General features: G+C 37.9%; 3 protein-coding genes across 3 annotated transcripts; 2 read left to right on the top strand and 1 right to left on the bottom strand.

Moving 5' to 3' along the window:
* Positions 1-4665: 4665 nt before the first annotated feature.
* Positions 4666-8598, top strand: arf1 (ADP-ribosylation factor 1). Its single transcript, XM_059343859.1, has 6 exons — positions 4666-4747; positions 5943-6022; positions 6283-6398; positions 6516-6626; positions 6750-6874; positions 7004-8598. The coding sequence occupies exons 2-6, from the start codon at positions 5991-5993 to the stop codon at positions 7160-7162; spliced, it is 543 nt and encodes a 180-aa protein (XP_059199842.1). The 5' UTR covers positions 4666-4747; positions 5943-5990; the 3' UTR covers positions 7163-8598.
* A 2024-nt stretch (positions 8599-10622) lies between these two features.
* On the bottom strand, positions 10623-16477 carry c11h1orf35 (chromosome 11 C1orf35 homolog). Its single transcript, XM_059343856.1, has 8 exons — positions 15639-16477; positions 13735-13885; positions 13596-13641; positions 13428-13510; positions 13028-13100; positions 12774-12850; positions 12507-12620; positions 10623-11313 (listed from the first exon to the last, which is right to left on the bottom strand). The coding sequence occupies exons 1-8, from the start codon at positions 15733-15735 to the stop codon at positions 11058-11060; spliced, it is 897 nt and encodes a 298-aa protein (XP_059199839.1). The 5' UTR covers positions 15736-16477; the 3' UTR covers positions 10623-11057.
* A 12-nt stretch (positions 16478-16489) lies between these two features.
* guk1a (guanylate kinase 1a) lies at positions 16490-24924 on the top strand. The gene is made up of 7 exons (XM_059343857.1): positions 16490-16708; positions 20604-20717; positions 21600-21641; positions 21751-21986; positions 22146-22230; positions 22325-22410; positions 23440-24924. Exons 1-7 carry the CDS (start codon positions 16675-16677, stop codon positions 23476-23478), a joined length of 636 nt encoding a protein of 211 aa, XP_059199840.1. The 5' UTR covers positions 16490-16674; the 3' UTR covers positions 23479-24924.
* Positions 24925-26109: the final 1185 nt, after the last annotated feature.

Below are 26109 nucleotides of genomic sequence, written 5' to 3'. Positions count from 1 at the left end.
CTTACTGAGCGTTTTTATCCTTGCAAGGCCTCATCTCAGAGGGGAGTAAGGCCCCTACTGAGATCCTTACCCACTTCCTTCTGGGAAGCCTTTTTGGCTCCTTGGCAGCCCTTTTCCATTCACAAACTGCAGACAAGCCTCACTCTCTGCCTCATCAGCCATAAATGTACTTTCATTTGGGCATGACTGACTCAGCAACTTGGACAACGCCTTTCAGGTGATGATGTGGTCTGTACATTGTCCATAAATGCACCAAAAGTATGTTATCCATTCAGGAAAATGACTACTTTTAAAATCGCAGAAGTCCTACTGTAGCTGTCCCCTCTGACGCCATGGCCCCCAAGTGGGGATAGGTGTTTGGGGACACATTTGACACAAATAAAGAAGGGATTTAAAAAAAGAGAGAGGGAGCGTGCACACGTGCAAGTGTGGAAGAAAGTTGTCAAAGCGTGGACAAGCGGCGCCATCAGAATTTGTTTGTGTGTTTGTGTGTGTGCTTTGCAGGGGTGATATATACACCCCCTACTGTCCTATTTCTAGTCCTCTGTCCACACATCACAACTGTCAGTAACTAGTGAGATATGAAGCCGAAAAGGAGAAACGAGGAAGGAAGAGAGCCCTTCAAATGGATATTACCACTGTGTTTGCCTGTGGAGGATGGAAAGGTGGATTTAGCACTACCCCTAGGATCTTTACTGTACCTTCGGCTCACTACATGGTACGTTCTAAATGGATATTATAATAATGTCAACCCAATAAAGCATGCTTTTTAAAATTTTAGTTAAAAACCTCATAGGATAAAAAGAGGGATCAGCTGCTAGTGAAGACTTTCTTAAATCTCAAGATTATCCAGTTGGTCGTTGAGCATTATTTCTGCCTCAGATGTCTCATTTGAAATTCAAAATGTGAATGTTAGGAGACAACATTGACAAAACGTCTACAGAGGTTTTCAGCCTGCAGCAGGCCTGTAATATTTGAGTCCAGATAAGTGAATTGGCAATGACAGAGAATACAGGAGTTATAAAATATGACTTTGACAGCTTTCATTGCACATATTTTCCCTGATGTCTGTTGTCACACCTCAATACCTGCACCTGTGCTCTGTGCAAAGAAGAGAATGGGGGGTTGACTTTAGTTTTTCCCCCGGCTGTATGGATGATCACCAAATCAAACAATAGTTAGCTTCTAGTCTTGTTAAGCTGGATTTTTTAATGCTAATGTTTTGTATTTTGCATTGAGGAATTACAAAAGAGAGACTTTTTTCTGTGCTGTTTATGGTTTTATTTTGTTGTTGTTTTTGCTGAAATTTAAAAAGTGTGGTGGCTATAGGTCAAATTGAAACTGTAACAACCTAAAATGAAAGTCAAAAAATAAAGACCCTTAACAGTGCCAATGTTGCGCGGCAGCTTTTAAGATGATATAGAAGCATTTTAGCATGGCTTTAGATATCACTGTTTTAGAAAATGTATTTGCTTGGGATGATTTTGAATTCTACAGTTAATTAAACTATACGGTGAAGTGATTTGTTATGCAGATTTGACTTTCCAAACTTGTCAGTACTGCACAAACTTTGTTAAACATCTAATTTACTGGGTAAGCTACAAATTTATAGAAACAAACACATCACCTACTATGCAATCTTATATATATATATATATATATATATGTATATATATATATATATATATATATATATATATATATATATATATATATATATATATATATATATATGCAATTTTAGAAGTTGTCACAAAAATGTTTTCTTTCTAAAATAGAAATAACTGCAGTATAACATTTGCTAATATGCTTTATGAACTTCTGTAATGATTTGACAGCTGTTTTTCTTTGGGTTCAAATAATATTTGCAGAAGGAAAAGAAAATAATTTGAAAGAGAAAGTTTTATACAATTGAGGGAAGGGTTTATGATATAGTGAATGAGGATTTAAAACATTTCTATTTCTGATTTAAATGTGAGAATCTACAACAATCTAAACATTTGCTACTCAGTAAACACCTTCCACACACATAAAAAGGACAGCAGTTGCTGTGAAAATATTCTAAGAGCGATCTCTCAGGCATTTGGCAGGGCAAAACCACAAATTATGGCTGCAGAGTGAGACAGCATTATGAGCCTTCACTGTGTGGTCCAACAGCAGCTATAGACCCTGCTCCCCTCCTGCTGCTCTCTCCTGCCCTTCTACCCTCCTGCTGCCCCCTCTGCTGGGAGTAGCAGGCATAGTTGACCCTGGTTAAAATTCAACTGGCCCAACAATAACATGGTTCGACGTCTCCTTAATGACCTGGTCATAGATCAAAAGGAAGTGGAAGTAGCAGAGTTTAAATACCTCTATATATTTAAATAAATTTAAACAGTACAGTTTTTAAGACCAAAAGTCGTCACCAGGAAAGGATTTCTTATTCTATCTCTCGGGCCTAGATTAAAAATACACAGGACATGATTTCACACTATATGAATAGTCAACAAATCCCATTTTAGAAGTTTTATATATATAGATATGTACCCCTCTCCATGATGTATTTGTTGAAATTTGAATTTATTTATTTGCTTTTTGTATAAGTGCATATATATTTAAGTTTACACTGTAACTGATCTAAGGAGAAGTGTTGCAAATAAGCCTGGGCTACAAATGATGAATAACTTTTTTTTTTACCATATATTTATTGATATTTTAGGAAAAAAATAGTAGTTCTATGTGTCCATGACTAAATATAGTATGCTCAAACAATGGCTGTATCTCAGAAACTACAAGGAGCACAATCACATTTTTGGTGAACTCATAAGAAGTTGAATACCAAAGATGAACCACTTATCTGCAATGTTTAAAAAAATGTTGTAAGTAAAATATTAAAGAAGCACATCGTTATTACATTTCTTCATTTTCGCATGATCGCTGTGTGAGATCCTCCCAGAGAGCCCTACTAGTGGTTCCTAAATCAGGACTGCTGACAAAAGGTGACCGGGCCTTTGCCGTTTGGGCTTTGGAACTCCCTGCCTGGAGATCTCAAGCCGGCAAACTCAGTGTCATCCTTTAGATCTTTTCTTAAAACTCACTTTTACCTTTTCTTGAACTTCTTTTAAATTGTTTTTGTAATGTATTTTATTATTTAGTTTTATTGTCAAGCACCTTGTAACCTTGTTTTGAAAGGTGCCATTCAAATTATTAAGTTATTATTATTATTATTGGTGCAAAATAACAAAATATAAATAAAGATTAAGGAAATAAGTACTTTAGTTAAAAATAAAAGAAAATCATGTGACCTAAAAGAAAAATTTCACTGTTAGAAAATTTCCCAAAGTATGTCGGTGCCAGATTTCAAGACTTTAGACCATATAATCATGGGAAAAAAAATATGAGACCATCCATGTTTTCTTTAATTTCTTGTTCATTTTAATGCCTGGTACAATTAAAGGTACATTTGTTTGGACAAATATAATGATAACAACAAAAATAGCTCATAAGAGTTTAATTTAAGAGCTGATATCTAGTCATTTTCCATGATTTTCTTGATAATAACCAAAATCATTATCAATCTAATATTTTTTCCATGACTGTAGACTGTATAAATACATTGAAAAAAATGTCTGTAAATTTTACGGTGAAAAACTGCTAAACCATGACAGTAAAAGACCGTAAAATGATAAATGAGTTAATTCAGTTTCAGTAACAATAAAACACCATAAATGTATTTAACAGCAAAAACAGTATTTCTTACAGTCTTTTTTGAAAAATACATTTCTCCACTGTAAAATACACTGTAATATGTATTTAATGAAATATATATACAAGCATCACTGTAATTTTTGCATTTAACTTTTGTAAAAATACTTTTTCTCACTGTTAAATGTATTAAACACCATATCTCTAACAAAAATACACTGTAATATTTAATGGTAAAATCTTTTTAAATGGTAAATCTGTAAAAATCTTATTTATACAGTAAAAAACTAAATAAAATGGCAACCTTAAACATGAAATCAACAGTGCCAATACCTTTTTACCGTAATATTAAAAAAGTTCAACAGTATTTATTACGGTAAAGTTCTGGCAACCACAGCTGCCGATTTTTTACCGTAAAAACAACAGTTGTTTTTTTTACAGTGTAGCTTTAGACCAGGGATGGGCAACTTAAATGCTGGAGGGGCCACAATTTTTCATCGACACTACCACAGGGCCACATATAGGACCGTGCACTTAACCAGATATGATGAAACTGCAATTTTAAATATGTTTACAGTGCAGTAACTTAACATATTTCATGCTCAAATGCATGTAGAACAGTATAAATAGGAATAGAAAAGGTTTGAAGCAAATAAAAAATAACCACTTACTGTGATTTCTTTTTTTTTTTCAGTGCAAGAACAGCAGACCTACATTAATTGCAAGAAGTAATTTTGTGCATTTTTACACTGCAGTTTTAAGATTTCATGCTCAAATGCATGTAGTTGTACTGAGGGCCACTTCAAGTGAGGGTGCGGGCCGTATGTGGCCCCCGGGCCTCCAGTTGCCCATCCCTGCTTTAGACCAATCAGATCTGATCACAAACAGGCATCATAGCAGCGTGTAGTTCCTCCCTCGGCCGCCGGGGGTGCCACCATAGACATATACCTCCTGGCCGGGGCTACCGGAAGTCTTGCTGGAGCGGAACCTCTGACGTGTCAAACTGTCGCCATTTTCCTGAGGAAGGAAACGCCTTGAAGAAGGAAGGAAGCAGGTCCACTCTGTAGGTGACCAAGAGATGCTTTAATGAAGCCAATTTATTGCCTTTTTCGCCTTAAATAGTCGTGAAAAAGGCAGTGCGTTTTCAGGGAAGATTGTCTTTATTACCGCGCCGTCGATCTTCAGGACGCTTAGAGAGAAAGTGTGACTCGCTGTTATGAGCTAACTTTACCAACGATGCTAGCTAATTTATCTAAATCAGCTAACGTTAATCTGACTTTTCACTGCTATTTCATAAATGTCTAACTCGCGTCCATATATATATATTCTGTATGAGCTACTATGAAACAAGAATCAAAGCTCGCTGGAAATGTTTTTGTCAATAATTTGTCGAAAATCTGAACCGGTCTGACGAGTTTTAGCATCGCACAAGCTAACACTGTTTGTTTACGTAGTTTAGTGGGGGAACGTTAAGTGTCACAATATGTCGAAATACTCCCGACAGTCACTTTGGCGTTTACTGGAGCCATAACATGTAACGTTAGTGTAACTTGAGAGGAAAACCTATTAACTGATACAGGGTGACGGCTAGTTGCTGCTGAAGGCTAAATTTATCCCCGATTTATGACCTCGGCACTGTAACTTTGCACCCAGATTCGGTCACAATTAAATGTATTTTTCGCGAATACCATCTTTCTCAGATTGACTAGGATGTGTTATTGGAATAATAATCGAAAAAATGGGAAGAAGAAAAAAGAAGTGATTTAACTTCCGGTGTCTCGGGTCAACCTGTTTAACCGGTGACGATCAGTTGATTGTGTCGTTGTTCATATATGAAATCTATTACAGTCCCATCTGGCTTTTTTCACCTTTTAGCTGCTCTGTGCTGTTCCTGTCGGTAGAAAAATAGCAATGTGTCTGAGTATTTACAGCTATGTCAGGCTTATAAAACGTATATAATTGATAATTTGGTGTATAAATTGTCAGAAAATAGCAGAGCCAGGATTTTGTCTTCAAATAGCTTCAAGAGGTTTTTTTTAATGTCACACAAGGATAATAAATATAAGATGTGGCCTTTATGAAGCTTGATCTAGGTTATGTTTGGTATTTGCTTTGCTATCAAGTCATGCATTATAAAAACAGTTGCTGATTTTTGATCTATGAATTAACTGACAAATTGTTTCAGCTCTACTATCATGTTTGATTATAAGTCATTGATTCCATGCTACCCTAATTTTAACATTTTTATTTTCCCTCAGGTTATTTTTTTTCCTTTTTGCCAAAGTAGCTTCCCATCACCAGCCGACATGGGGATTTCGTTTTCATCAATCTTTATGGGGTTCGTACAAAGTCAATCCAAATATACATCAAAGTTAATATCAACAGCTGGAAAAACAAACAAAGTGTCAGTATATGTTGATGCTGTGGGTATGAATAAATTCTGTAAACTTCTGTTTTGACAGTTGCTTTTAAAGTAAAAGTATAAATATGATGATAAAGACTTCAAAAGTAATGCAGTTTTGAGTTTAGATTCCTTGAAATTGCTGTAAAAGTGCCTGAATTTTACCCTAAAAAAGCTGTTATAAACCCTGTCTTTAGTCTGTTCGGGAAAAAGGAGATGAGGATTCTTATGGTGGGTCTGGACGCTGCTGGAAAGACGACTATTTTGTACAAGCTGAAACTTGGAGAGATTGTCACTACCATTCCCACAATAGGTAAATTTAAAAAAAAAGTAAAATAATGATAGTTACACGCCTTGTGTGCCCTTGTTACTGTAAAATGAGCACTCAAGTTTGTTTTAATGCAATTATTTCATTCTTTTTTCCCTTCAGGGTTTAATGTTGAGACAGTAGAGTACAAGAACATCAGTTTCACAGTATGGGATGTTGGCGGTCAAGACAAAATTCGACCGCTGTGGCGTCATTACTTCCAGAACACACAGGGTATGTACAGTTAAAATCTGTCAAAACCCCAGTGCCTGACATCTGTTGGCTCTGAATCATTAACTTATTAATGGGCTTATCACACACCCATACTCATTTGTTTCCCATTGGCTCTTGCTCCAGGTCTCATTTTTGTTGTGGACAGCAACGACAGAGAGCGATGTCAGGAGGCTCGTGACGAGCTTGCAAGAATGTTATCGGAGGACGAGTTGCGTGACGCTGTGCTATTGGTGTTTGCCAACAAACAAGTAAGTCATACTTGCAATAATCTTTGATTTAAGCAGGTGTATATCATTTACCAGTTTCCTGCAAGTATCTCCTGTTGGATTCACAGGGGGGTTGGCTTCTTATGTTTTCTCAATGTCTATTGTTTGTAGGACCTCCCGAACGCAATGAACGCAGCAGAACTCACAGACAAGTTAGATCTGCACCACCTAAAAAACAGAAACTGGTACATGCAGGCAACCTGTGCCACCAATGGGGAAGGCCTCTACGAAGGACTGGATTGGTTGTCTAATAATCTGAAGAACCATTAAAAATCACCTGCTATCCACAACTTATCAACTCCACCCAATCTCCGACTTGTTCTCTATTCTTAAGGTGTTCCAAAAGTGAGTTACCCTCTTCAACAACAACAAAAATAACATACTGGAAGCTGCCCTCATCTAAGCTGTCATTGTCACAAACATACAGGCAGTGGGGGTGATGTATTCTTGTAAAGCTGTCGGGTTTTATTATATTATTTTATGTAACTGTAAATATATATTGGTAATGGGGCAGCTTATTGCACTCTTACAAATCCTACCGTGGTTATTTCTCTTTCTGGCTGTTGGGCAGCCATGTGTGCATTGAATAAGACAAAAAGGGAGTCGAGGAATTTACCAGCACATTTGCCCTGGACCTCAATGCAATCTGTGTCATTATCCGGTCACGTGTACTGTAGGGAGTGATCCATGACGGGCTTTTCATTTACAAAAACTGAATAAAACATTGATGCACTACTTGCAGCTACTGTTGTTACTTTAACCAGTGACTACATGTACCAGCCCCCCAATTTACCATTTAGTAGACACTGGTATTGCCTATTTGTACTGACATCACTTTGTCCAAGTTTAGAACTCCTGTCTGTGAACACTTACCAGCCTTTGTTATGCAGTATGTTTGCTTGAATCGTGTAATGCTGCAACAACCTCACATCTACCTGCTTTGTGGTTGTTTGAAAGGCAGTCTGTTGAGTCAGCATTGGGTTTTTGTATTTCTGAGTCTCAGGTTTATCATGTGCTGCCTTTGCAATATACTTGTTAGCAAAGCTGCATGATGTATCTGTTGGCCGTTAGGGACATGCATATTTACTGGTTGTTTACATCATTAGGCTTCACAGGAACAATTACCCCACTGAGTACTTATATTCAACAGCCATATACTTTGACTCGTATGTGTGCGCACGTGAGTGTTAGGTAATTGTAACAAAAGGAGTTGCACACTACATTGGCCCTATTGTTTTCACTAAAGGCTCAAGCAAGTCCTGCCTCTTTTTATTCAGAGTTATCCAGTCTGGGAAATGGCGTTTTAATGGCAATACAAAATCAGTTTCAGCTACATGTTTAACGTAGTGCCAGTATTTCTTCCTTTGCAGCACATTGTGCTTGGGCTAAACGGGAAGCCATACACATGCCTTCTTATCCAAGACACATGTTGCCTTTTTATTTTCAAGCTTCTTTTCTAAAAGGTGTGGGTGTTACTTTTACTACTCTGAACATGTCTTGAGGGTGCGTCAAACATTTTATTTTGATTAATAACTGCCTAAATATTTGAAAACTATGTTAATCTCTTACTCAAGTTTGTCTGTTTTTTATGTAAAGCTTTTTGTTTCCTGAGGAAAAAGCATTGTAATTAAAGTGACTGGATAAAAAATGTTTCTGCAACTGATTTTCATTCTCACACTCTATGCAATAAAGCTGCTGAATGTTAAGGTGCGTAATGTAGCTTTTCTCCACACGGTAGTATTTTGTCATTTTATATTAAACATTGGCATCTTTGCTGCTAAAACATGCACAGGGCTTAACAATAGGACCTGCCCTTTTGCCCAGGGCAAATAAAGTGCCACGTCGACTAAGTGAGTACAACAACTCACCTGCCTGATGAAAGAATCATTTAAGACGGTTGGGTTTTTTAGGAGACAATTGAAAAGAAAATATGAATGTTAAACCCACTATGCACACCTAATTAACAGAAAACTAATCAACAAATGTAATGTTTCAATTGCTTATCAAGCAGAAAATGCCAAATATTTCAACATTTTCTTAATCCTTTTTCAGCACTGACATTTTGACTTGTCATAGAAGGAAAGGCACAGGGTTCCTATGGGTGCTGGAAATCCCTGAAAACACTAAGTTTAATATGGTGTTTTCAAGGTTTGAAAGGTAGTTGTATTGTGGATAATGTGCTTGGAACTGCTGAAAAAAAATTGGTTATATAGGATGCCAATTCTACTAAAACACAAACTTGAGCTGGATTTACTTTAATTTGTCACCTTTCTATAGAATGCTGTCTCAAAACTTAATTAAAAGTGAATGAAGTATCCTATTCACTGTATATAAATATGTAGTTTACCACAGCAACTAAATGGAAGCCAGCCATTCATTTTGTTATTGACACTGACTACTGTGACATGTCTGTCTTCAGAGAAAAAGGCCTAAGCTGCATTTTCAAATGGCACACATTTCTTTTTTACTTTTAATATGTACTGCTGCTGCCTTTACAAGCTAAAACTGAGACATACTGCTTAGTTATAATATTGCCCTTTAAACCTTGACCCTCTTGCTCATAGAGTATGGGTCAGAAGCATGCTGCAAAATGTGACCGGATGCAGGATGCATATTGCATTTGACATATGTATTGACATATACTATATGTTTTTCTGGCATACTAAACAGTATGATATTATTGGAATACACCCCTCTTTTGAGCATGTGCCACTTTTCTGTTGAATAAAACTTGTTAAAGGTTGTTTTGGTATATTAGTTAAACAAAAAAAAAAGCTATTTCAAGAAGAAATGCGGCATTTTTACTTGCACTTAAGGAAACAATACAGAAATTTAACGACCCAAAAACCTTGTGTCGTAGCAACCAGTTAGGGCTGTCACCCTTTGACCCTGGGAGAAATGTGATGCCCCAAGGTGATGTATACCACCCAATGTTTGGGTTAAAGCAGTAACGTGGAGAGCACACCCTGGTTCACATTGTGTAGGGGTCCCAATCTCGGACAGCATTCTTGCAGGTTGATTAGGCTGCTATGGTTAATGCAGTCAAGCCTATAAAACATGGCAGGAGAGTATGGTGGTGGTTGAAGGGGAGGGAGCTGGAGTCTTGGGTTCCTCATAGGGCTGCTTTGTGTGGCCTCCTCTCCTGCTGCTCCGTCAGCTTGGTTTGTGTGTGGCAGTCTAACGGTACTCGGCCATATAAAAGGACCAGCCTGGTTTTTTGCACTCTTCTTTATGAATGCCTTGCTCTTTTTTAGTGCACCCCCCAGGTGCCAGCCAGCAGAATACCCTCTTTCAGACCAATTCAAGGCAAATGCAAACACTACACTCTATTATGACCGGTGGAGAGCATTCCAATGGTATCGCACCAGTCAGGGAGCTGAACCTAGAACGGTGAGGGATTAAGGAGCAGTGGCATGATTAAGAAAAGAAAAGGTCCGGTGCTGCTGAGTAGTGCAAGAGGCACTGTGGGATGGAGGACATATGCATGGACGAAAAAGGCGTCAAGGAGCATCTTGGAAAATTTTCAAGAAAATTTTTAAAAGAAAAACACTTGTTTCAGGCTTCATTTGGCAAGAGACAGCTGCAGTGTCATATTTTTTAAAACAAATATCTTCTCTGAAATGCTGATGTTAATAATACAGACAATAGTTTGCTGACAACCTCCATTTTTGCAGCTACATATACTACACCTTAAAACAGAAATGTTTTTCTAAAGATAACTCAACATGTATCAGCTTTTTACATTTTTATTTAAAGCTTAAACATAAAATGTCAGGTACAGTAAATTCTCAAGATTTCCTGAACAGTAACAGTGACCAGACATGGGAATAAAACACCATTGTGCTTGCTTCGCAAAATCGTTATCTTGCATTGTATTGAAAAAAAATGCAAATAATGACAGTTCAGAAAATGTGATATTTGATGGTTTAATCACATGTTAAAACACACGTTGTTGAAAAAAACAACACATCTATGACCAACTGACCAACTTATTGGATGCACAAGTTAAATCACGAGGCCAAAGCTTGTGAGTCACACATGAACCTGTCTCCATCCACAGTCCTTTTGGCTGCTCGGGGTAAATGAGGTCTTCGGGGCCAGTCGAGCTGCTGTAGAGCGTTCTGTCCGCGTTACGCGTCTTTGAATTGAGGGGGTGGGAAGGACATTAGTCGTCCGAGTCTGTGTCGTGGCGCCGCCTGTGGCTTTGTGTGGCACCAGCAGGGGCCGTCTTGTGGCTGACAGGGTTACGGGGGACAGGAGACCCCCCGTCGGAGGAGTCTGTGTCATGCCGATGCCGTCGATGATGGGGGTGGGAGGGCTGTCGCTCGCCCTTTGCTCCCCCCCTTGAATGGCTGTCATGGGGTCTGGCTCCACTCTGACTGTGGTATGATGGATTATGATGATGGTGGTCCTTTCTCTGCCTGAGGAGTAAAAGGAAACAAACAATCATGACTGGGTCGTGTAAGATGTTATGAGGCGGGAGAAAAAGTAGCTGCGAGATGAGCTTTATAGTGGCATCCATAGAAAAACCCCAATGACAGCTGGAAGTTAATATAAATGGCTATTAACAGCTATATTTAACAGCTTATAACATTCATTTTGTACACTATTGTCATATGTTGATGTTGTATTATGATTCCTATCTCACCGCACAGCCATTAAATTATCCACAATGGTATGCCCCCCCCCCCTCCCACCCCCACACAGCAGCATCCTGAAGCAGGTATTGCTGCATGATGCTGTGTATGACAGAGCATTAGTGCCCTCTAGTGCCGGCACACCAAACCTCTGTTTCGCAGCAAGTCTAAGTTTGCCAAATTGGGCCCTATACAGGTTTGAAGGTTTTTTATTTTGCACAAATAAGACAAAAGACAAGGATAATGAGATAACAACAAAATGAAGGTGCAAGGTAGCGGCAAGAAACCCAGAAGGGCTTATACAGGCCTCTACCTATATTAAAATTCACAAGTTAAATTAAAACAAATCACTATCACACAAAAATGAAATGAAATAAAATAAAATAAAAATGAAGCAAATTCTAACAATATTAAAAGTAAAATAAAGACAAAAGTGTAGAAATTTGTGTGTGTGTTTATGCGTGTGTGCACGCGTACCTGTGCATGAGTGTGTGTACTACTTAGTGACCTGAGCAATCAGAGCAGCCATTAAATTGTTCTTGTATATATTCAGAGAGGAAAACTGTATTGAACTATTAAATTGATCATTCCAGAGTATTGTTCCTCTGTATTTTAAGGAGAATTGACCGAGGGTAGTAAGATAGTGAGGAGGGTGTAATCTTGTTAATTGTCTAGTATTGTACTTATGTACTCGTGAGTTGACATGGAAATATTCACTGAAAGCTTTAGGAATGGAATTTGGAATATACATATACTTAAAGATAAAAATGCATATTTGGTATATATTGATCTGAAAAATTGTCATTATCTTGAGTTTTTGGAAAAGGGGATACATTAACTAAAACACATGTGCAATATAATATTAATTAATTATAAAATTAATGTAACCTTTTTGTAGTGTCCCTGTCTTTCTGTCCAGCCTCAGGCAACAGGTGTCAGGTAATGACTAAATGATCTGTGTGGAGAAATGAACCAACCTCTTTCTGTCGTCATCTGACTCTGACGAGTCTCTTCTTTGCCTCTTCTTTTTTTCCTTCTTCTTTTTATCCTTTTTGCTCTTTTTCTCTTTCTTCTTCTTTTTGCTCTCGTGCCTACAGTTAAAAAAACAAGCAATGAAGATCATTATTATTGGAGTAAACATGGGAAACTGAATACAGGGTCACATTTATCCAGTAGAATTATATTTTTTGCGCCAAAAATATCATACAGGTGTTAGGTACTAATAACCAATATGTAATACGCACCGTTCCATATCCTCTTTTTCTTCACTCTGAGATGTCTTTGTTGTTGACGTTTCTGGACGCCCTTCTGTTCTGTGGTGCTGTAAAAAAAGAATTAATCTAATATTTGCATCAAGTTCTAGATCCAATGAAAGAAACTGCCTCTGCCTAAACTCTTTTCAGTAGCTGAAAAACTGCTTTGCACTTATATTATAAACATCTGCATACTTACTTAGTCTTCATCATTCTTAAAATGTTCAGTGAGGAGAAGAACTTACTGTGAAAACAGGCAAGCCTATCTTAGCTGCCTCCTTTTCCTTTTGTGAGAGGACCATTTTCCTCGAGCCTACACTGTGGATGGAAAAAAAAACACTCAATAATCACAGTGCGTCAAGATAAAAGGCTCTCAAGCAACTACTTGAATGTCAAGAGGAGCAATTTAATGAGCTTCAAAAGAACAAAAATAGAACCTACTGAGAGTCAGAGACATACTGTATCTTGCCATTTGTTCTACTAATATGTTTGCTATAAAACGAGCTAACACTATTTTTAAGATAGAAAGGAATACATTAGAAATGTTCAAAGACCTTGATGAATTCAAACCCTCAAAATGTTTATATTTGCTGATTTATTTTATTTGGTTATTTCACAAAGTGGACAATATTTAAAAAAAATTACCTGGAGCTTCCCAAGCCTGAGACACGGTCCACATTTTTCTCTTCGCCATCAGCCTCTTCCCTCCTGCAAACATCTGCAAGATCCTGGAATAAAAATTGGTAAAACATTAAAATCAACTAATTTCTAACAAAGGTTCCTTTCAAAATGTTAACACACAAAGTGGCATACCTCTTTGGTCAGACCAGTTGGTTGCCTCTTTATATTCTTGTGCCCTCTAGATGGAGAATAGAGAAGATAAACTGATTATATTTGTTGACCAACAGTTGCGTATGTGTAAACCACTTATTTTATAGGAAGTTATACGTACAGGGCAGCCATCAGTGCCTCGTGCTCTGCAGCCTTGACATTGGCAAGTTCCTCCTCTTTGGACAAAGGTTTACCATCCTTTTTGTCTCTTGCGTACCATGACAGATCTTTGCCTTTTTGCCATCGTCCTACTGGTGCCATCAAAGAGTTCCCTGACAGAAGAATTGGTTGTAGATGAGACAGAGAAAGATTTGTTATTTCTGGTCCATTCTAGCTTAACCTGCAGCAGACAAAAAAAAAAATTCTTAAGTAATTATGAACTGATTATCAAAACAGCCGCCAATCTTTTTGGTCTTTTCAGTCTTTTTGGTAAGATGATGTTGGTGTTTGTTTTTTTTGTAATATTTTATTTTCAGTTTTATACATTAATGTGTACAAATATAAACATACAATATACCAACAGTATAGAGACATAACAAAGCCCCCCACTCTAACAAAACAAAAAAAAAGTCAGTGTTCAAGGTCAATACAAACGATTACATTAAGCACTTGGTGTAAGAGGTGGACCGATATGGTCTAAATATGGCTGCCAAATTTTCAGAAAGGTGTTATATCGTTTTCTGAGACAATAGGTGATTTTTTCCAGAGGGATACAACTATTCATCTCAACAGACCACCTATCAATAAGAAGAGGGGAGTCAGATTTCCATGATGCTGCAATGCACTTTTTAGCCACACACAGAGCAACTTCAATAAATTTGAGCTGTGCATTGTTCAAAGAGCGGCGAATACTTGTAAAGTTCCCCAATAAACAAAGTTCAGGGTCCACTGGAACATTTATTCCTGTGATCTTGGTTGAAGTGGAACAGATATCATGCCAGAAGGGTCTAACTTTCATACACAGCCAGGTAGATGTTGGTGTTTGTTGATACTGACTTGACTATCAACACTTGTGGAAAAGCACCATTTCCCTTTTTTTAGGGCAGATTCTTCCCTTGTTACACATGAATGAAGAAAAACTTTGGCAATAACATTTGACTTTGGAAAATACACATTTTGGTTAAGTTGCTAATGTATTGTGTACTTGATATTCAAATGAGAGACGATATGTTGGGTAGCTTGCTAACAACTTTTGATGCTGCCTTCTATTTTTTCTATACACTTTATGCTGCTGTAACATTAAAATTTCCCCTTTGTGGGACTAATAAACACATATCTTAGTGTTACAAATTAATAACGAGACGGCTATTTCTTTTGCCAAGGAAAGTTTGACTTCATAATAGTTTTACAGATGCAAGAAGACAGACATCCCTGAATTCTATATAACAAGCCTAGTTTGAGTTTTTCATTTTTGAGATAAATGTTTGAATTTTAATCTTGAGAGTCTGCTTTCAAGCCAAATGCATACACACTTTTGTATGACCAAGCATGAGTAATATGTGTGCTTTTTAAAGTTTTATTGGCAGGAAAGTCACTGGTACTGTTGGAGAAAACTAGTCTGTGGTTAAGGATGCGATTTGTGTACCCACATCATGTTAGTTTACGTGAGATCATGTCCGAAATCTAATGGCATCTGCTTAACAAAATGTGCACGTCTAGTTCATCCTTTTATGTCACAGCTGTGTGGGTCCTACGTACTTCTTGTTTGGCATGCTGACATGCTGCCAGCGGTGTGGGGCTCAGATAGCGGAGTGGCTACGTGTGTACGTGTGCTGAAAGAGAGGGAGATGAAAACTAGGACCTGCTGGTTGTAGATCAGAAAACAGGACTAATACCGAGCAGCACCGACACTGTGATGAGGAACTCTACAGCTAAAGGTATGGAAAATCAGCCAGTGAATAACTAACGCCATGGTGTGTAGTTTAAATGTAATTTTTAAAAGCATTGTGCAATTTCGCAAACAGCTAGCTATTAGCTTAGCGAGATATCTGGTTAGCACTGATAGCTTCCCATTTTACTACTTACCGAGATAATTTTCTCTGTGTTTATCGACTTTTACGTCATCCCAGTTGAACTGGTCCTGGCCACCTCGGACCCCTCCTGATCTCGAGGAACCAAACATTTTAGTCAAATATTTTCAAGACTTTTCAGAGAAGAAGCGGCGTGTTAGCTTGACCAGCGGACTTAAGCTACGTTAGCACACGACCGGTGTTACGGATGAACAAGTGACCATGTTATCTAGCGACTCTCAGCTGAATGCGTCCGGGATTGCCGTAGTTACGACAGCGTTTGCCCTTTTACGTTTGAAAGAAACTAAATAGCTCATCTACGTGACTCTTCTTCATTAATCAGAAAGTTTTTTGTGTTTTACTCTTTAAAGAAAACCAAACAAAGATAGCTTTCAACCACTGCCGAAGCTACGACAACCGCAGTCGCATTCGGCTAAAAGGCACAAGATAATTCGGGTCACCCGTTAATCCGTAACACCGGCGCGATTTGCAGTGTAGGGCCTGCAACCTTTACGTTCACTCATCCGGGTAGTTTTGCGGTAAGTTTAAAGTTCCCTGTGTCGATTGGAACAACGTGTTTCCGGGTGGTAATAGTTGCTTTCACTATTAAAACTGATCCAGTTACTGATTTTGATAATTATTTCTTGAAAAATCTGCAGAGTAGAAGAGGACTAGTTGGATAAAGTAGCGTTCAAATGAAGCTAAGCTATGCTAACGTTGCTTTGCGACTTAAAAGAAAGCTAAATTAATACGAGTTCACGTGTGTCTCCAAATGAAGGTAGAAGCCGAAGCTACCAGTGAGTTTAATACATGTATTTAGTAGCGGATGCCTTGATGCCGCCTTTTCTCTTTCGCGAATGATAAATAAAACTTTGTGTTTTAGTCGCGCGTTTTCCTGACGCTCACGAACGGAACACGCCGTTGTTGTGGCACGCAGAGATGACGCAGCCAGCACTATTTTCCTTAATGGCTCTCACAGAAGAGACTGGGAGCAGAGGAGGGAGAAAACCATCCGGAGACAGAGACACAATCTGGGACTAACGTGACTCCTGATGTACATGAGATATTTTTCCAGGCTAATGTCAGGTAGGGAAGAGGAGGATAACCGCTTGTTTTATGTTGTGTTTGCATTGTGAGCCATTATCACTGTGGCTAAAAAATACCATTCATTTCCTCCAATGTGAGAGGAGGCAGGTTGTGTCTACTGCGTCTGTTGCAGGGGAAGGAGGTTGTTGTGTGTTTGCTGAGCAGGGTTAAGTTTAGCTGATGCAACGTTACCTGCAGTTTAATCAGCGTTTAATTAGCCCCTGTAGATTAGAGCAATCAGTGGCATTTGTAGTAGTTGTGTTTGTATTTTAGGCATTGTAAAAAGTGTAAACTATGTCAAAATGCTCAGTTTTGCCAACTGATCATATGCACATACACTAATCATGTTCACAGCTCCCATCACTCCTGCATCTTTACCTCAGCTACCACTTCTAAGCTCCATTTGTTTGCATATGTTTATAAAGTCATCCACAACTTACAGCCATCACCATCAGTATTAATGCATTAAACAATTACACACATTTTCTTTTCAGTAATGTTTCTCTAGTTTGTATTGGCAACCTAAAAAAAAACGTAAATTCAGCATTTCCATGCAAATCACAGCCTTTTATTGCTTTTATCACAATGAGTCAAAGGGCACTCTGCAGCCAGAGTTATTTGTTTTATCTGTTAGATAGTTCTGGCACAAGATCGTAAACACTTGTGAGACTCACTCTTTAATTATAGAACATGGAAAGTGCTACTTTGCAGTTTCAGTATACTGTATTTGGATTAACATGTCCGTAACGATTGTTTTCATTATGATTGATTAATTGTTTGTTTGATAAAATGGTGATGAAAAAGTTTACTAGGATATAAAAACAAAGAAAAGCAGGACACCTCTGTATTTAAAAGGCTGAATTCAGGGCGTTTTTTTTTGTCAACTGTCTAATTGATTAGTCAGCTAATTGTTGCACCTCTAACTGACAAAAGATACTAATTAATTTGAAGAGATCACAGCATTAGACCTGAACAAAGACGAGAACTGGTGGAACATGTGCCCATATAATCTCCAAATCTGTTTTTTGTGTAAACTGAACTAACAACACTGCTGTTTCAACATCACATACTGTATATTGTTCTTTCGAGGGCTGCAACAAATGGTTATTGTCATTGCAGTGGAATGATTGTTTTACAATCACAATTTCCCCGAGCCCAAGGTGACATATTGAAATTACTTCTTTTTTTTGTCCAAATCAAATCAATTTATTATATAATTATATATAAAACAACATTTAAGGAAAAGATGGGCATTCGATTATCACATTTGAAAGCTGGAATCATGAATTGTTTTAGCCTTTTTGCTTGAAAAGTAGTTACTGATTAATTATTTTTTTCAGCTCTCATGATGAACACCTCGCAGACATCTGAGACCTGATGAATTTCACGAGATTTAACTTTTCAGTCACATGGGGTTTAGTGCACATGATTAAACTCAGGAACCGTGCAGCTTCCAATCAGTGTCAGCCTGCAGCGTTTGTAAACTTGCATGTCTCTCATTTCCTGTCAGCTCTGTCAAGTACAAAAGGTTGATTTGTCTGAGTTTATATGAAGCTGCAAGTTTAAGGAGCTCTGGTAATATATTAGTTTAAAAAAGTATTTTATTTTCTTTAAAAAAATATATTTTTTCTGTAAAATATCAGTAATTATGTATTTTATATTTTGTCTACATTAAGAAATTATAGGTAAATACAGAATAAAACTTTTAATCTGTAAATATTTGCTTTTACTTTATAAATTACGATTTAGTAGTGTATCAATATCAGCTGATTTACAGGGTGAATCAACGATTCATCCTTTAATACTGGCAATGAACTATTAAACAAACATGAGGCTTTTCAAATAATGGATTTGTTTACTAACGATTACAGTAGTTTTAGTAAGAGAGAGTTAGCGCTCATTATAATCATCCATCTGAAGCATTTAAAATGAATCTGCAACAGTTTTTATTACCTGGTAATTGTTTAGGTCATATGCCGTTTATAACATGGCACTGTAAATTCATTATCTCTGGGTTTTGGACCTGGTTTTAGTCACACACACACAAAACAATAAGTGAAGAGGAGAGTGCAGACCTCAGCCAATGTTAAAGAAACTGAAAAGTATGCCCCGTGGTTCTGATTCATTCAGAAATGTAAAAGCTTTTTCATTGGCCCATGTTACACTATTTTTCTAAGTTTCATGAAAATCAGGCCAGTAGTTTTTCTATAATCCTGCTGACAAACAAACAAAAGAACAAACAGACATAACCTCCTCGGCTGACTAAGGTAATAATGAAAATAATAATTTGTCTTTATTGTCTCCACATGTAAACAGGAAACTGATGCAAATACCGCAGAGAGATTAATTGATAACCTGTTAAAATCCCTGTGTTCGGTTACCAGTTTCAGGTCAGGACTCTAAATATCTTGATGCTTCTTTACTGGCTTGAGAAAAAGGAACTCCTGCACCTTTAATTAGCCATGTTGCTGTTTTTTGGAAGCATTCAAGAGGCGACAGAGAATGACCCTTGTCATTTGCACCTGCACAGAAAAACCTTGCTTCATCTGGTTTACCTGGAAACAAGAAAGCCTCACACTCACTCTGTGATTTTATTCTTGGCTTGAAGAAGATCTCAGAGTTTTGCCAACATCTAGCACAATTAAAATGTATGTTTTAAAGATTGACTAGGGGCTTATATATTAAGTGCTTTATTTGTGACTTTGTCATCATGTCATATGGAATACTTCATTTTCGGTGTAGCTGCAAACCTGTCTGATACCTTACATTGATGTAAGGTAAGTAATCAGTATATAACCAGGAATGCTTTATGTAATCTTTTCACTGTGTTTCTTTTAATAGATCAGAGGCACAGTTGGTTTCTTGTTTTTCCTGTTGTCATAATAATAGTCTGGTCAAACTGAAAACAAGCTGCCATCCTGTCATACTGCAGTGTTTTCTTCATCATTTAGAAAAAAACAAACACTTGAAATTACTAAGCAGAATGGAGAGTTATCTCAGCATTTGGAGTAGACATAAAACACACAAACAGGTCTTTACTATAAAACCAGACTCTGGATAAATCTACTCAACATGTTACATTTTTCTCTAGAGTGTAAACGCAGCCCTGCCCTCTTTTTTCCACTCCTCCCTCCTTCACAGACTACTAACACACAATCACGCCCTTCCTGCTCACTTGAAATTTCCGTCTGCTTGAACTCTGTGTGTTTAGAAGAAAAGGTAAGGAGGAACACCACAGGCATTACTTTATTCTTCACTCGAGTAGCTTACTTAAGAAATGCTGCGAAAGAAAAGTTGTGTCGAATAAATTGCACTATAGAGAAGGAGAAATGTTGAATAAGTAGCAATTTTGCAGAGATGTTTAGGTGCTTTGCTTATAGGATTGTCAGTGATTGGATTGCTGCATAATTTGTGAGTTCTCAAGTTGTCGACATGAGTACAAGCCCATGTCTCTATATAAATCCGTTTTTCCTCTCAACCTCTTCTACATCTTCTGTTTTTTCCTGCCATCACAAGTAGAGTAGGGCTCTTCAATTAGTGAGTAATTGTTCCTGCACCATGGTAACCTCACGGCTTGCCAACCCAGTTGATTGCTTTCACCCTTGTGGGAGATGTTTTAGTCTCATCTGCTCCGCCTTTAAGAACAACTGACTTATCATTTTATCATGTTTATCCATCAGGGCCAGGCTTGTAGGAGCACATTGTTGAGTTACGCTGTGGAATCTTTTTAAAGCCAAATGTTTGTTAGATTTGGGCCAGTAATGACTCATGCCACAAGACTCCAGTGGCCGTGTCTGATCCCTGCAGCCTCGCCCACTTGTTTCCTTCACTGACGTCCTCTCCTCTCCTCTCCTCTCCTCTCCTCTCCTCTCCTCTCCTCTCCTCTCCTCCACAGCTATGGCTGGACCCAGGCCTGTGGTGTTTAGCGGCCCGTCCGGGGCAGGGAAGAGCACTCTGCTGAAGAAGCTCATGAAAGAATATGACAGTGTGTTTGGCTTCAGCGTCTCCCGTAAGTGTGTCACTATTTTCATTATTTCACAAGGTTTTATGTCTCAAGGTTTAGGTCTATACTTGTTTTTCTTATTGTCAAGCCTACAAGCACATGCAAATGTTCTATTCAAATAGGGCTGCAACTCATTTTTATTATCGATTAATCTGTACATTATTTTATATTTTTTACCTGATATTTTTTACACCTTCTATTGACCAAATTATTCATCTGAGCCCCAAGAAGGTTTAGGGTGTTTTTTTTTTCTCTTTTGCTCCTGTCAAAAGAAAATGCAAGTTATGTCTTTTATTTTACGAAAATGAAATTAAATCTATAAATGCAAAACTATTCAAAGTGTTTTCAATGTTGTAAAACAAAAAATTGAGCTTTCACATGCCTTGAACTATTTACATTTTTACAACCTTTAATCACAAGCTCTCGTATGCTCCCCCATGGTTATTTTTCCTAATGGAAGCGTTCGTCAGTCGTCACACATGATTTATTTAAGGGCCGTGGAAATTTTAAAGCTGAATGATATTGCCTTTTTTTCACAGTTTCTGGTTATGATAAATTTGGTTATTTCGGAGTTCATCGGATAAATAAGAAAATAAACAATAATAAACTAGATTTTGAAGTAATTTCCAAAATATCAACCGCTTAAAATTCTCACAGAAAAAACACATGACCCGGATTCATTTTTTTTATTCTTTAATATTTTAGCTGCTAAGAGCAAATCGTTTTTTATTTATTACTTTTTTTAAAATATAGTATTTTAGCTCTGTCCATCAACTAATGGCTTTATCAATTCAATTAAAGTACAGATTATGACCTACATATATCGTGATTTGTTATTTTGGGCTATATAAATATAACTGACATGACTTGACAATTTTCAACCTTCAGATACAACAAGAAAACCTCGACCTGGGGAACAGGATGGGAAAGGTACAACATATTTCTCCTCTTTTGTGACAACTGTAACAGTTACGCACATTTTTGGGTCAACTTTCTTGATATGTATCTGTATGTGAAGGAAGTCTCCTGTTGGTTTCAGATTACCACTACGTCACACGGGAGGAGATGCAAACAGGGATCGCCAACGGCGAATTCATTGAGAGCGCCGTGTTTTCGGGGAACATGTACGGGACGAGTAAAGCTGCCGTGCAAGACGTCCAGGCCAAGAACCTCATCTGTATACTTGACATTGACATGCAGGGCGTGAAGAACATCAAAACGACAGACCTCAATCCCATCTACATCTCCATCCAGCCGCCATCTATGGACGTCCTGGTAAGCACGGAAGGAAATCTGTTTCATTGAATCGACAGAGGTTCCTGTTCCTGCTCCGGAGAGGACTTCCTGGGTGTAACCCCGAGTGTGTTTTATTACCCGTCATACATGTTCTGGGTGCTCTTTGAATATTTCTGAATGCCTTCTGTATTGTTTTAGGAAAAACGTTTAAGAGACAGAAAGACTGAGTCAGAGGAGAGCCTCCAGAGGCGTTTAAATGCAGCTAAGGTGGACATGGAGATTAGTAAGTATTTTTTTTTTTGTTTGCAGAAATGTAACCATATAAACATTAAAGACAGGAACGTCTGAACGTAATAATGAACATAATCTCTTCCTAGGTAAAGAACCTGGTATGTTTGATGCCACGGTCATCAATGATGATTTGGAGGAGGCCTATCAACAATTAAAACAGGCACTTCTTGAGGTAAAGCAATTAATACCATTGTACCAAAAAGATGTAGTTGATACGAGACAGTGTGACTGTTTGGGACATGTCGTTTTTTTTTTTTATTATATAAAGTATTTCCAAAAGCATATTTAAAAGTGGAAAATGTAAGGAATAAACCCTCTGATCCCCAAAACCTGCTGACAGGTGCGTGTTTTCTTTATAAAAAAAATTGCACCATTTACCTTAGCCCGAACCTGTAAAAACAAATTGTCAGATTTTTCAAATTTCCCTAGATCCTAGAGCAAATTGTGGGATGTACGCAAAATCACTTGACAGATTTGACAGATCCTGTCAAAAAACATGAAGTGCAGGCTGTTTACACAGAGCTAAGAGGAGAGGACAGGAGTGCTGGTTTTTTTTAGGAGAGGTTGTGAAACTATTGAATAATGAAATATTTATAGCAGGTGGAGCACTTTTTTTTTTCAGGATTGGTAAAACTATTTGATAAATGTAGATTGCATTTTGATCAAATTTTTTGCTCAATAAATGATCAAATAAATTCAGCTTAATTTTTTAATGATCTATGGCTGTTACACTGCACAAAAGACATATTTGAGTCCTGCAGACTTTCATACTGCAGTGAAGAACGATGCCACAGTGAGTCGGGAGCAAAGAAAAGCCCTGAAACTGGTTGAGGTTCAGAGGGTCAAACATTGTTTGATGCAGTCTCGCTTTAAGTTCATTGTTGTAGGCTCTTGATCAACATCTCCTACCTGTATTTTTAAAACTCATCTTAAAACCTATTTTTGTTCCTTGGCTTTTAACCACGCATGAGACTCTGCTCTTGTTTTTAGTGTTTTATGGTTTGCTTTTATTTATTGTTTTTGAAAAAGCAATGAATCTATTTATTTTAGTGTTTATTCCTGTTTTATTTATTTTATTGTCTCTTGTTCTGTTTGTTTATGTACAGCACTTTGTTGCGGCTGTGGTTGTTTTAAAGTGCTTTACAAATAAAGTTGAGAGTTGAATTGGGATCATTCTAAAAATATATTTTCCCTTCTCTAGGAAATCAATGTGGTTAAGAAAGTCAACATGTCTTCGTAGGAGACTGCAGCATCCTGACACCTTTTTAGTCCCGTCCAGCCACTCCACAAAACCACAGACCTCCATTCCAGTTGTGAACATTCCCTCAGATGGCGGTTTGTGACGCTCAGACAAACATCCCTTAGTGGATACATAACTGCGTAGGATTTTTATGGTGTTTAGAGGTAGTTATTACCAAATTATATACTTTTTTTTAACTAAGAGGAAGCGCTTTCCATGTTTTTATTTTCACTTGTATGAAGGAAGATACTCCAGTAATGCTTACTTGATATGTGACTGGAATGGAATGCAGGATGCTATGTTAAATAGGTTGGAGTAACATAACTCATTTAATCATGTGTTTAAACTGGTCTTTCAAGGCTGTGGCTACTTTCTGGATGTCTTGATAAGTGGTAGGGAGTTATGCTACTCATTTTGTGCTACCAGTCATATTGTGTTGATGAGGATTATATTTACAGAGGATTAGTTTTAGGAGGGAAACTCATCTGAAACTTGTGCATTACAACTGATTTCTGGGGGGAAAACATAGTGGCTGTTTACTTTCAAGGGGTACATGCAAGTCAAATTTACTGTTGAAGTAAGAAAACTATTCCAGTGTTGGCAAATGCTTTGACAGATAAATTGTGACAGAACTCTGAATGCTGTTGAATTATAGTAGGGTAAAATCCAATGATGGAGGTAGAAAATGTTACTTGGAACAAAAATGTTGCTTTTTATTTCAGCGGGTCTACAACAAAACATTTTAGCTGTTTATTTTACAATTGTACATTTGTAAAAATTTTATATTGTGTAATTCATTTTGCAGCTTCACCTTTACCACCAGTAAAGTGACATTCATTACTGTTTTGTTTCCTAAATGAGAGGTTTTTAAATTTGAATGAAAAGTAAATGGCATGTTTCTCCTCTTTTTAAATATATGTATTGATGAGAATCAATATCGATACAATCTCCTTTTACTTGTTTACTGAGAGAATATTTGATGAATCCTGAGGTTGAATTCAAAACTTTTTGAAAGACCCTTTCTATAGATTTTTTTCCAAGACCTCATCACCACTTTCTGTTCTCAGCGTTAACATCAATAACACACTGTAATTTATCTTTACCGTACATTGATTGTGAGGTAGCACAGGTAGTTTGTCTTAACTTCTTGGACCACTGTATCAGATATATACGGGGTGGGAACAAAGCACAATAGAATGATTCGAGTGATTAACCCAGTGCAAAATTTATTACAAAGAATAATGTCAGTAACACACAATCTTGGTCACTATTACACACACATATACACTTGAACTCTGTTATAAGGCTACTTTATCAGTTCTTAAAGTTATTGTATTTTATATGTATGTTACATAAGTTGTGCAATCAAGAGTTTCAGTACATGTACTTGTATGACTGGTATTTGACCAATAAACTTTGAGCATTGATGAATGTCTCAAACACAAAGATTTACTTCAAAAATTTAAAAAGAAACATGTTTGATTGTTTGATTCGACTTTCCTCCATAACTGAATTATGTATTTTGCATCATATCTTCTGAACCAAACATGATAACACAAAAAAGGTGACATGTTTTGATGGTCAAAAAGTTTATAGTTAGAAGCCGGTCCCTTTCCTCCGTCTGGTTGTTTAATTGTAAACGGCCCACCGGCATGAATCGGTCCACGCGGGACGTGGTGAGGACCTTTGCAGACGGGAGAAACACCTCCGGGGCCAAGCAACGAACCTTTGAACATGTTACATTACATTACATTACATGTCATTTAGCAGACGCTTTTGTCCAAAGCGACTTACAATAAGTGCATTCAACCTGATGGTACTAGACATAGACCATAGGAATCAAGTAAGTAGATATCTTTAAGAGCTAACTGTCATTGCTAAGGAGTGCTATATATTAAAGAAGAAAAGAATAAGAATAAGAAAGAATATTTTTTTTTTTTTTTTTTTTAAATATATCTGTTAGGTGACCATGACTTAACCGAGGTATTGTTGGAAGAGATAGGTCTTCAGCCTGCGGCGGAAGATGTACAGGCTGTCTGAGGTCCTGATGTCGGTGGGGAGCTCGTTCCACCATTTGGGAGCCAAGACAGAGAAAAGTCTGGAAGTGGTTTTGAGGCGAGTTGACCCACGCAAGGTGGGAGTCGCCAGCTGTTTGGCTGATGCAGAGCGGAGAGGACGGGCAGGGGTGTAGAGTTTGACAAGGTCCTGGATGTAAGTAGGACCTGAACCGTTAGCAGCAGAGTACGCCAGAGCTAGAGTCTTGAAGCGTATCCGCGCAGCCACTGGTAGCCAGTGGAGGGAGCGGAGGAGGGGTGTTGTGTGTGAAAATTTGGGAAAATTGAAGACCAATCGAGCAGCTGCATTCTGGATGAGTTGTAGAGGATGGATGGCTTTGGCAGGCAGACCTGCCATGAGGGAGTTGCAGTAGTCCAGGCGTGAGATGACCAGTGCCTGGACCAGGACCTGAGCTGCCTTCTGGGTGAGAAACGGGCGGATTCTCCTGATGTTATGCAGCAAGAATCTGCAAGATCTGGTAGTGGCGGTGATGTTTGTTGAGAGGGACAGTTGGTTGTCAAGAGTTACGCCAAGGTTTTTGGCGGTTTCTGTGGAGGCAACCACTGTGTCCTGGAC

The sequence above is a fragment of the Centropristis striata genome, chromosome 11 (assembly GCF_030273125.1).
Source record: "Centropristis striata isolate RG_2023a ecotype Rhode Island chromosome 11, C.striata_1.0, whole genome shotgun sequence".
NCBI classification, from domain to species: domain Eukaryota; kingdom Metazoa; phylum Chordata; class Actinopteri; order Perciformes; family Serranidae; genus Centropristis; species Centropristis striata.
Note: the sequence above shows the minus strand (reverse complement) of the source record. Positions and strands in the feature narration are given on the sequence as shown.

Coding starts and splice junctions, on each gene's coding strand:
- arf1 (XM_059343859.1), top strand. CDS start 5,991: ATGGGGATTTCGTTTTCATCAATCTTTATGGG. Junction 6,023..6,282: donor TTTTCATCAATCTTTATGGG/GTTCGTACAAAG, acceptor CCCTGTCTTTAG/TCTGTTCGGGAAAAAGGAGA. Junction 6,627..6,749: donor TTACTTCCAGAACACACAGG/GTATGTACAGTT, acceptor CTCTTGCTCCAG/GTCTCATTTTTGTTGTGGAC.
- c11h1orf35 (XM_059343856.1), bottom strand. CDS start 15,735: ATGTTTGGTTCCTCGAGATCAGGAGGGGTCCGAGGTGGCCAGGACCAG. Junction 13,511..13,595: donor CAACTGGTCTGACCAAAGAG/GTATGCCACTTT, acceptor TTTTTATTCCAG/GATCTTGCAGATGTTTGCAG. Junction 12,851..13,027: donor TAGGCTTGCCTGTTTTCACA/GTAAGTTCTTCT, acceptor CTTTTTTTACAG/CACCACAGAACAGAAGGGCG.
- guk1a (XM_059343857.1), top strand. CDS start 16,675: ATGTACATGAGATATTTTTCCAGGCTAATGTCAG. Junction 21,642..21,750: donor TGGGGAACAGGATGGGAAAG/GTACAACATATT, acceptor TGTTGGTTTCAG/ATTACCACTACGTCACACGG. Junction 22,231..22,324: donor TAAGGTGGACATGGAGATTA/GTAAGTATTTTT, acceptor ATCTCTTCCTAG/GTAAAGAACCTGGTATGTTT.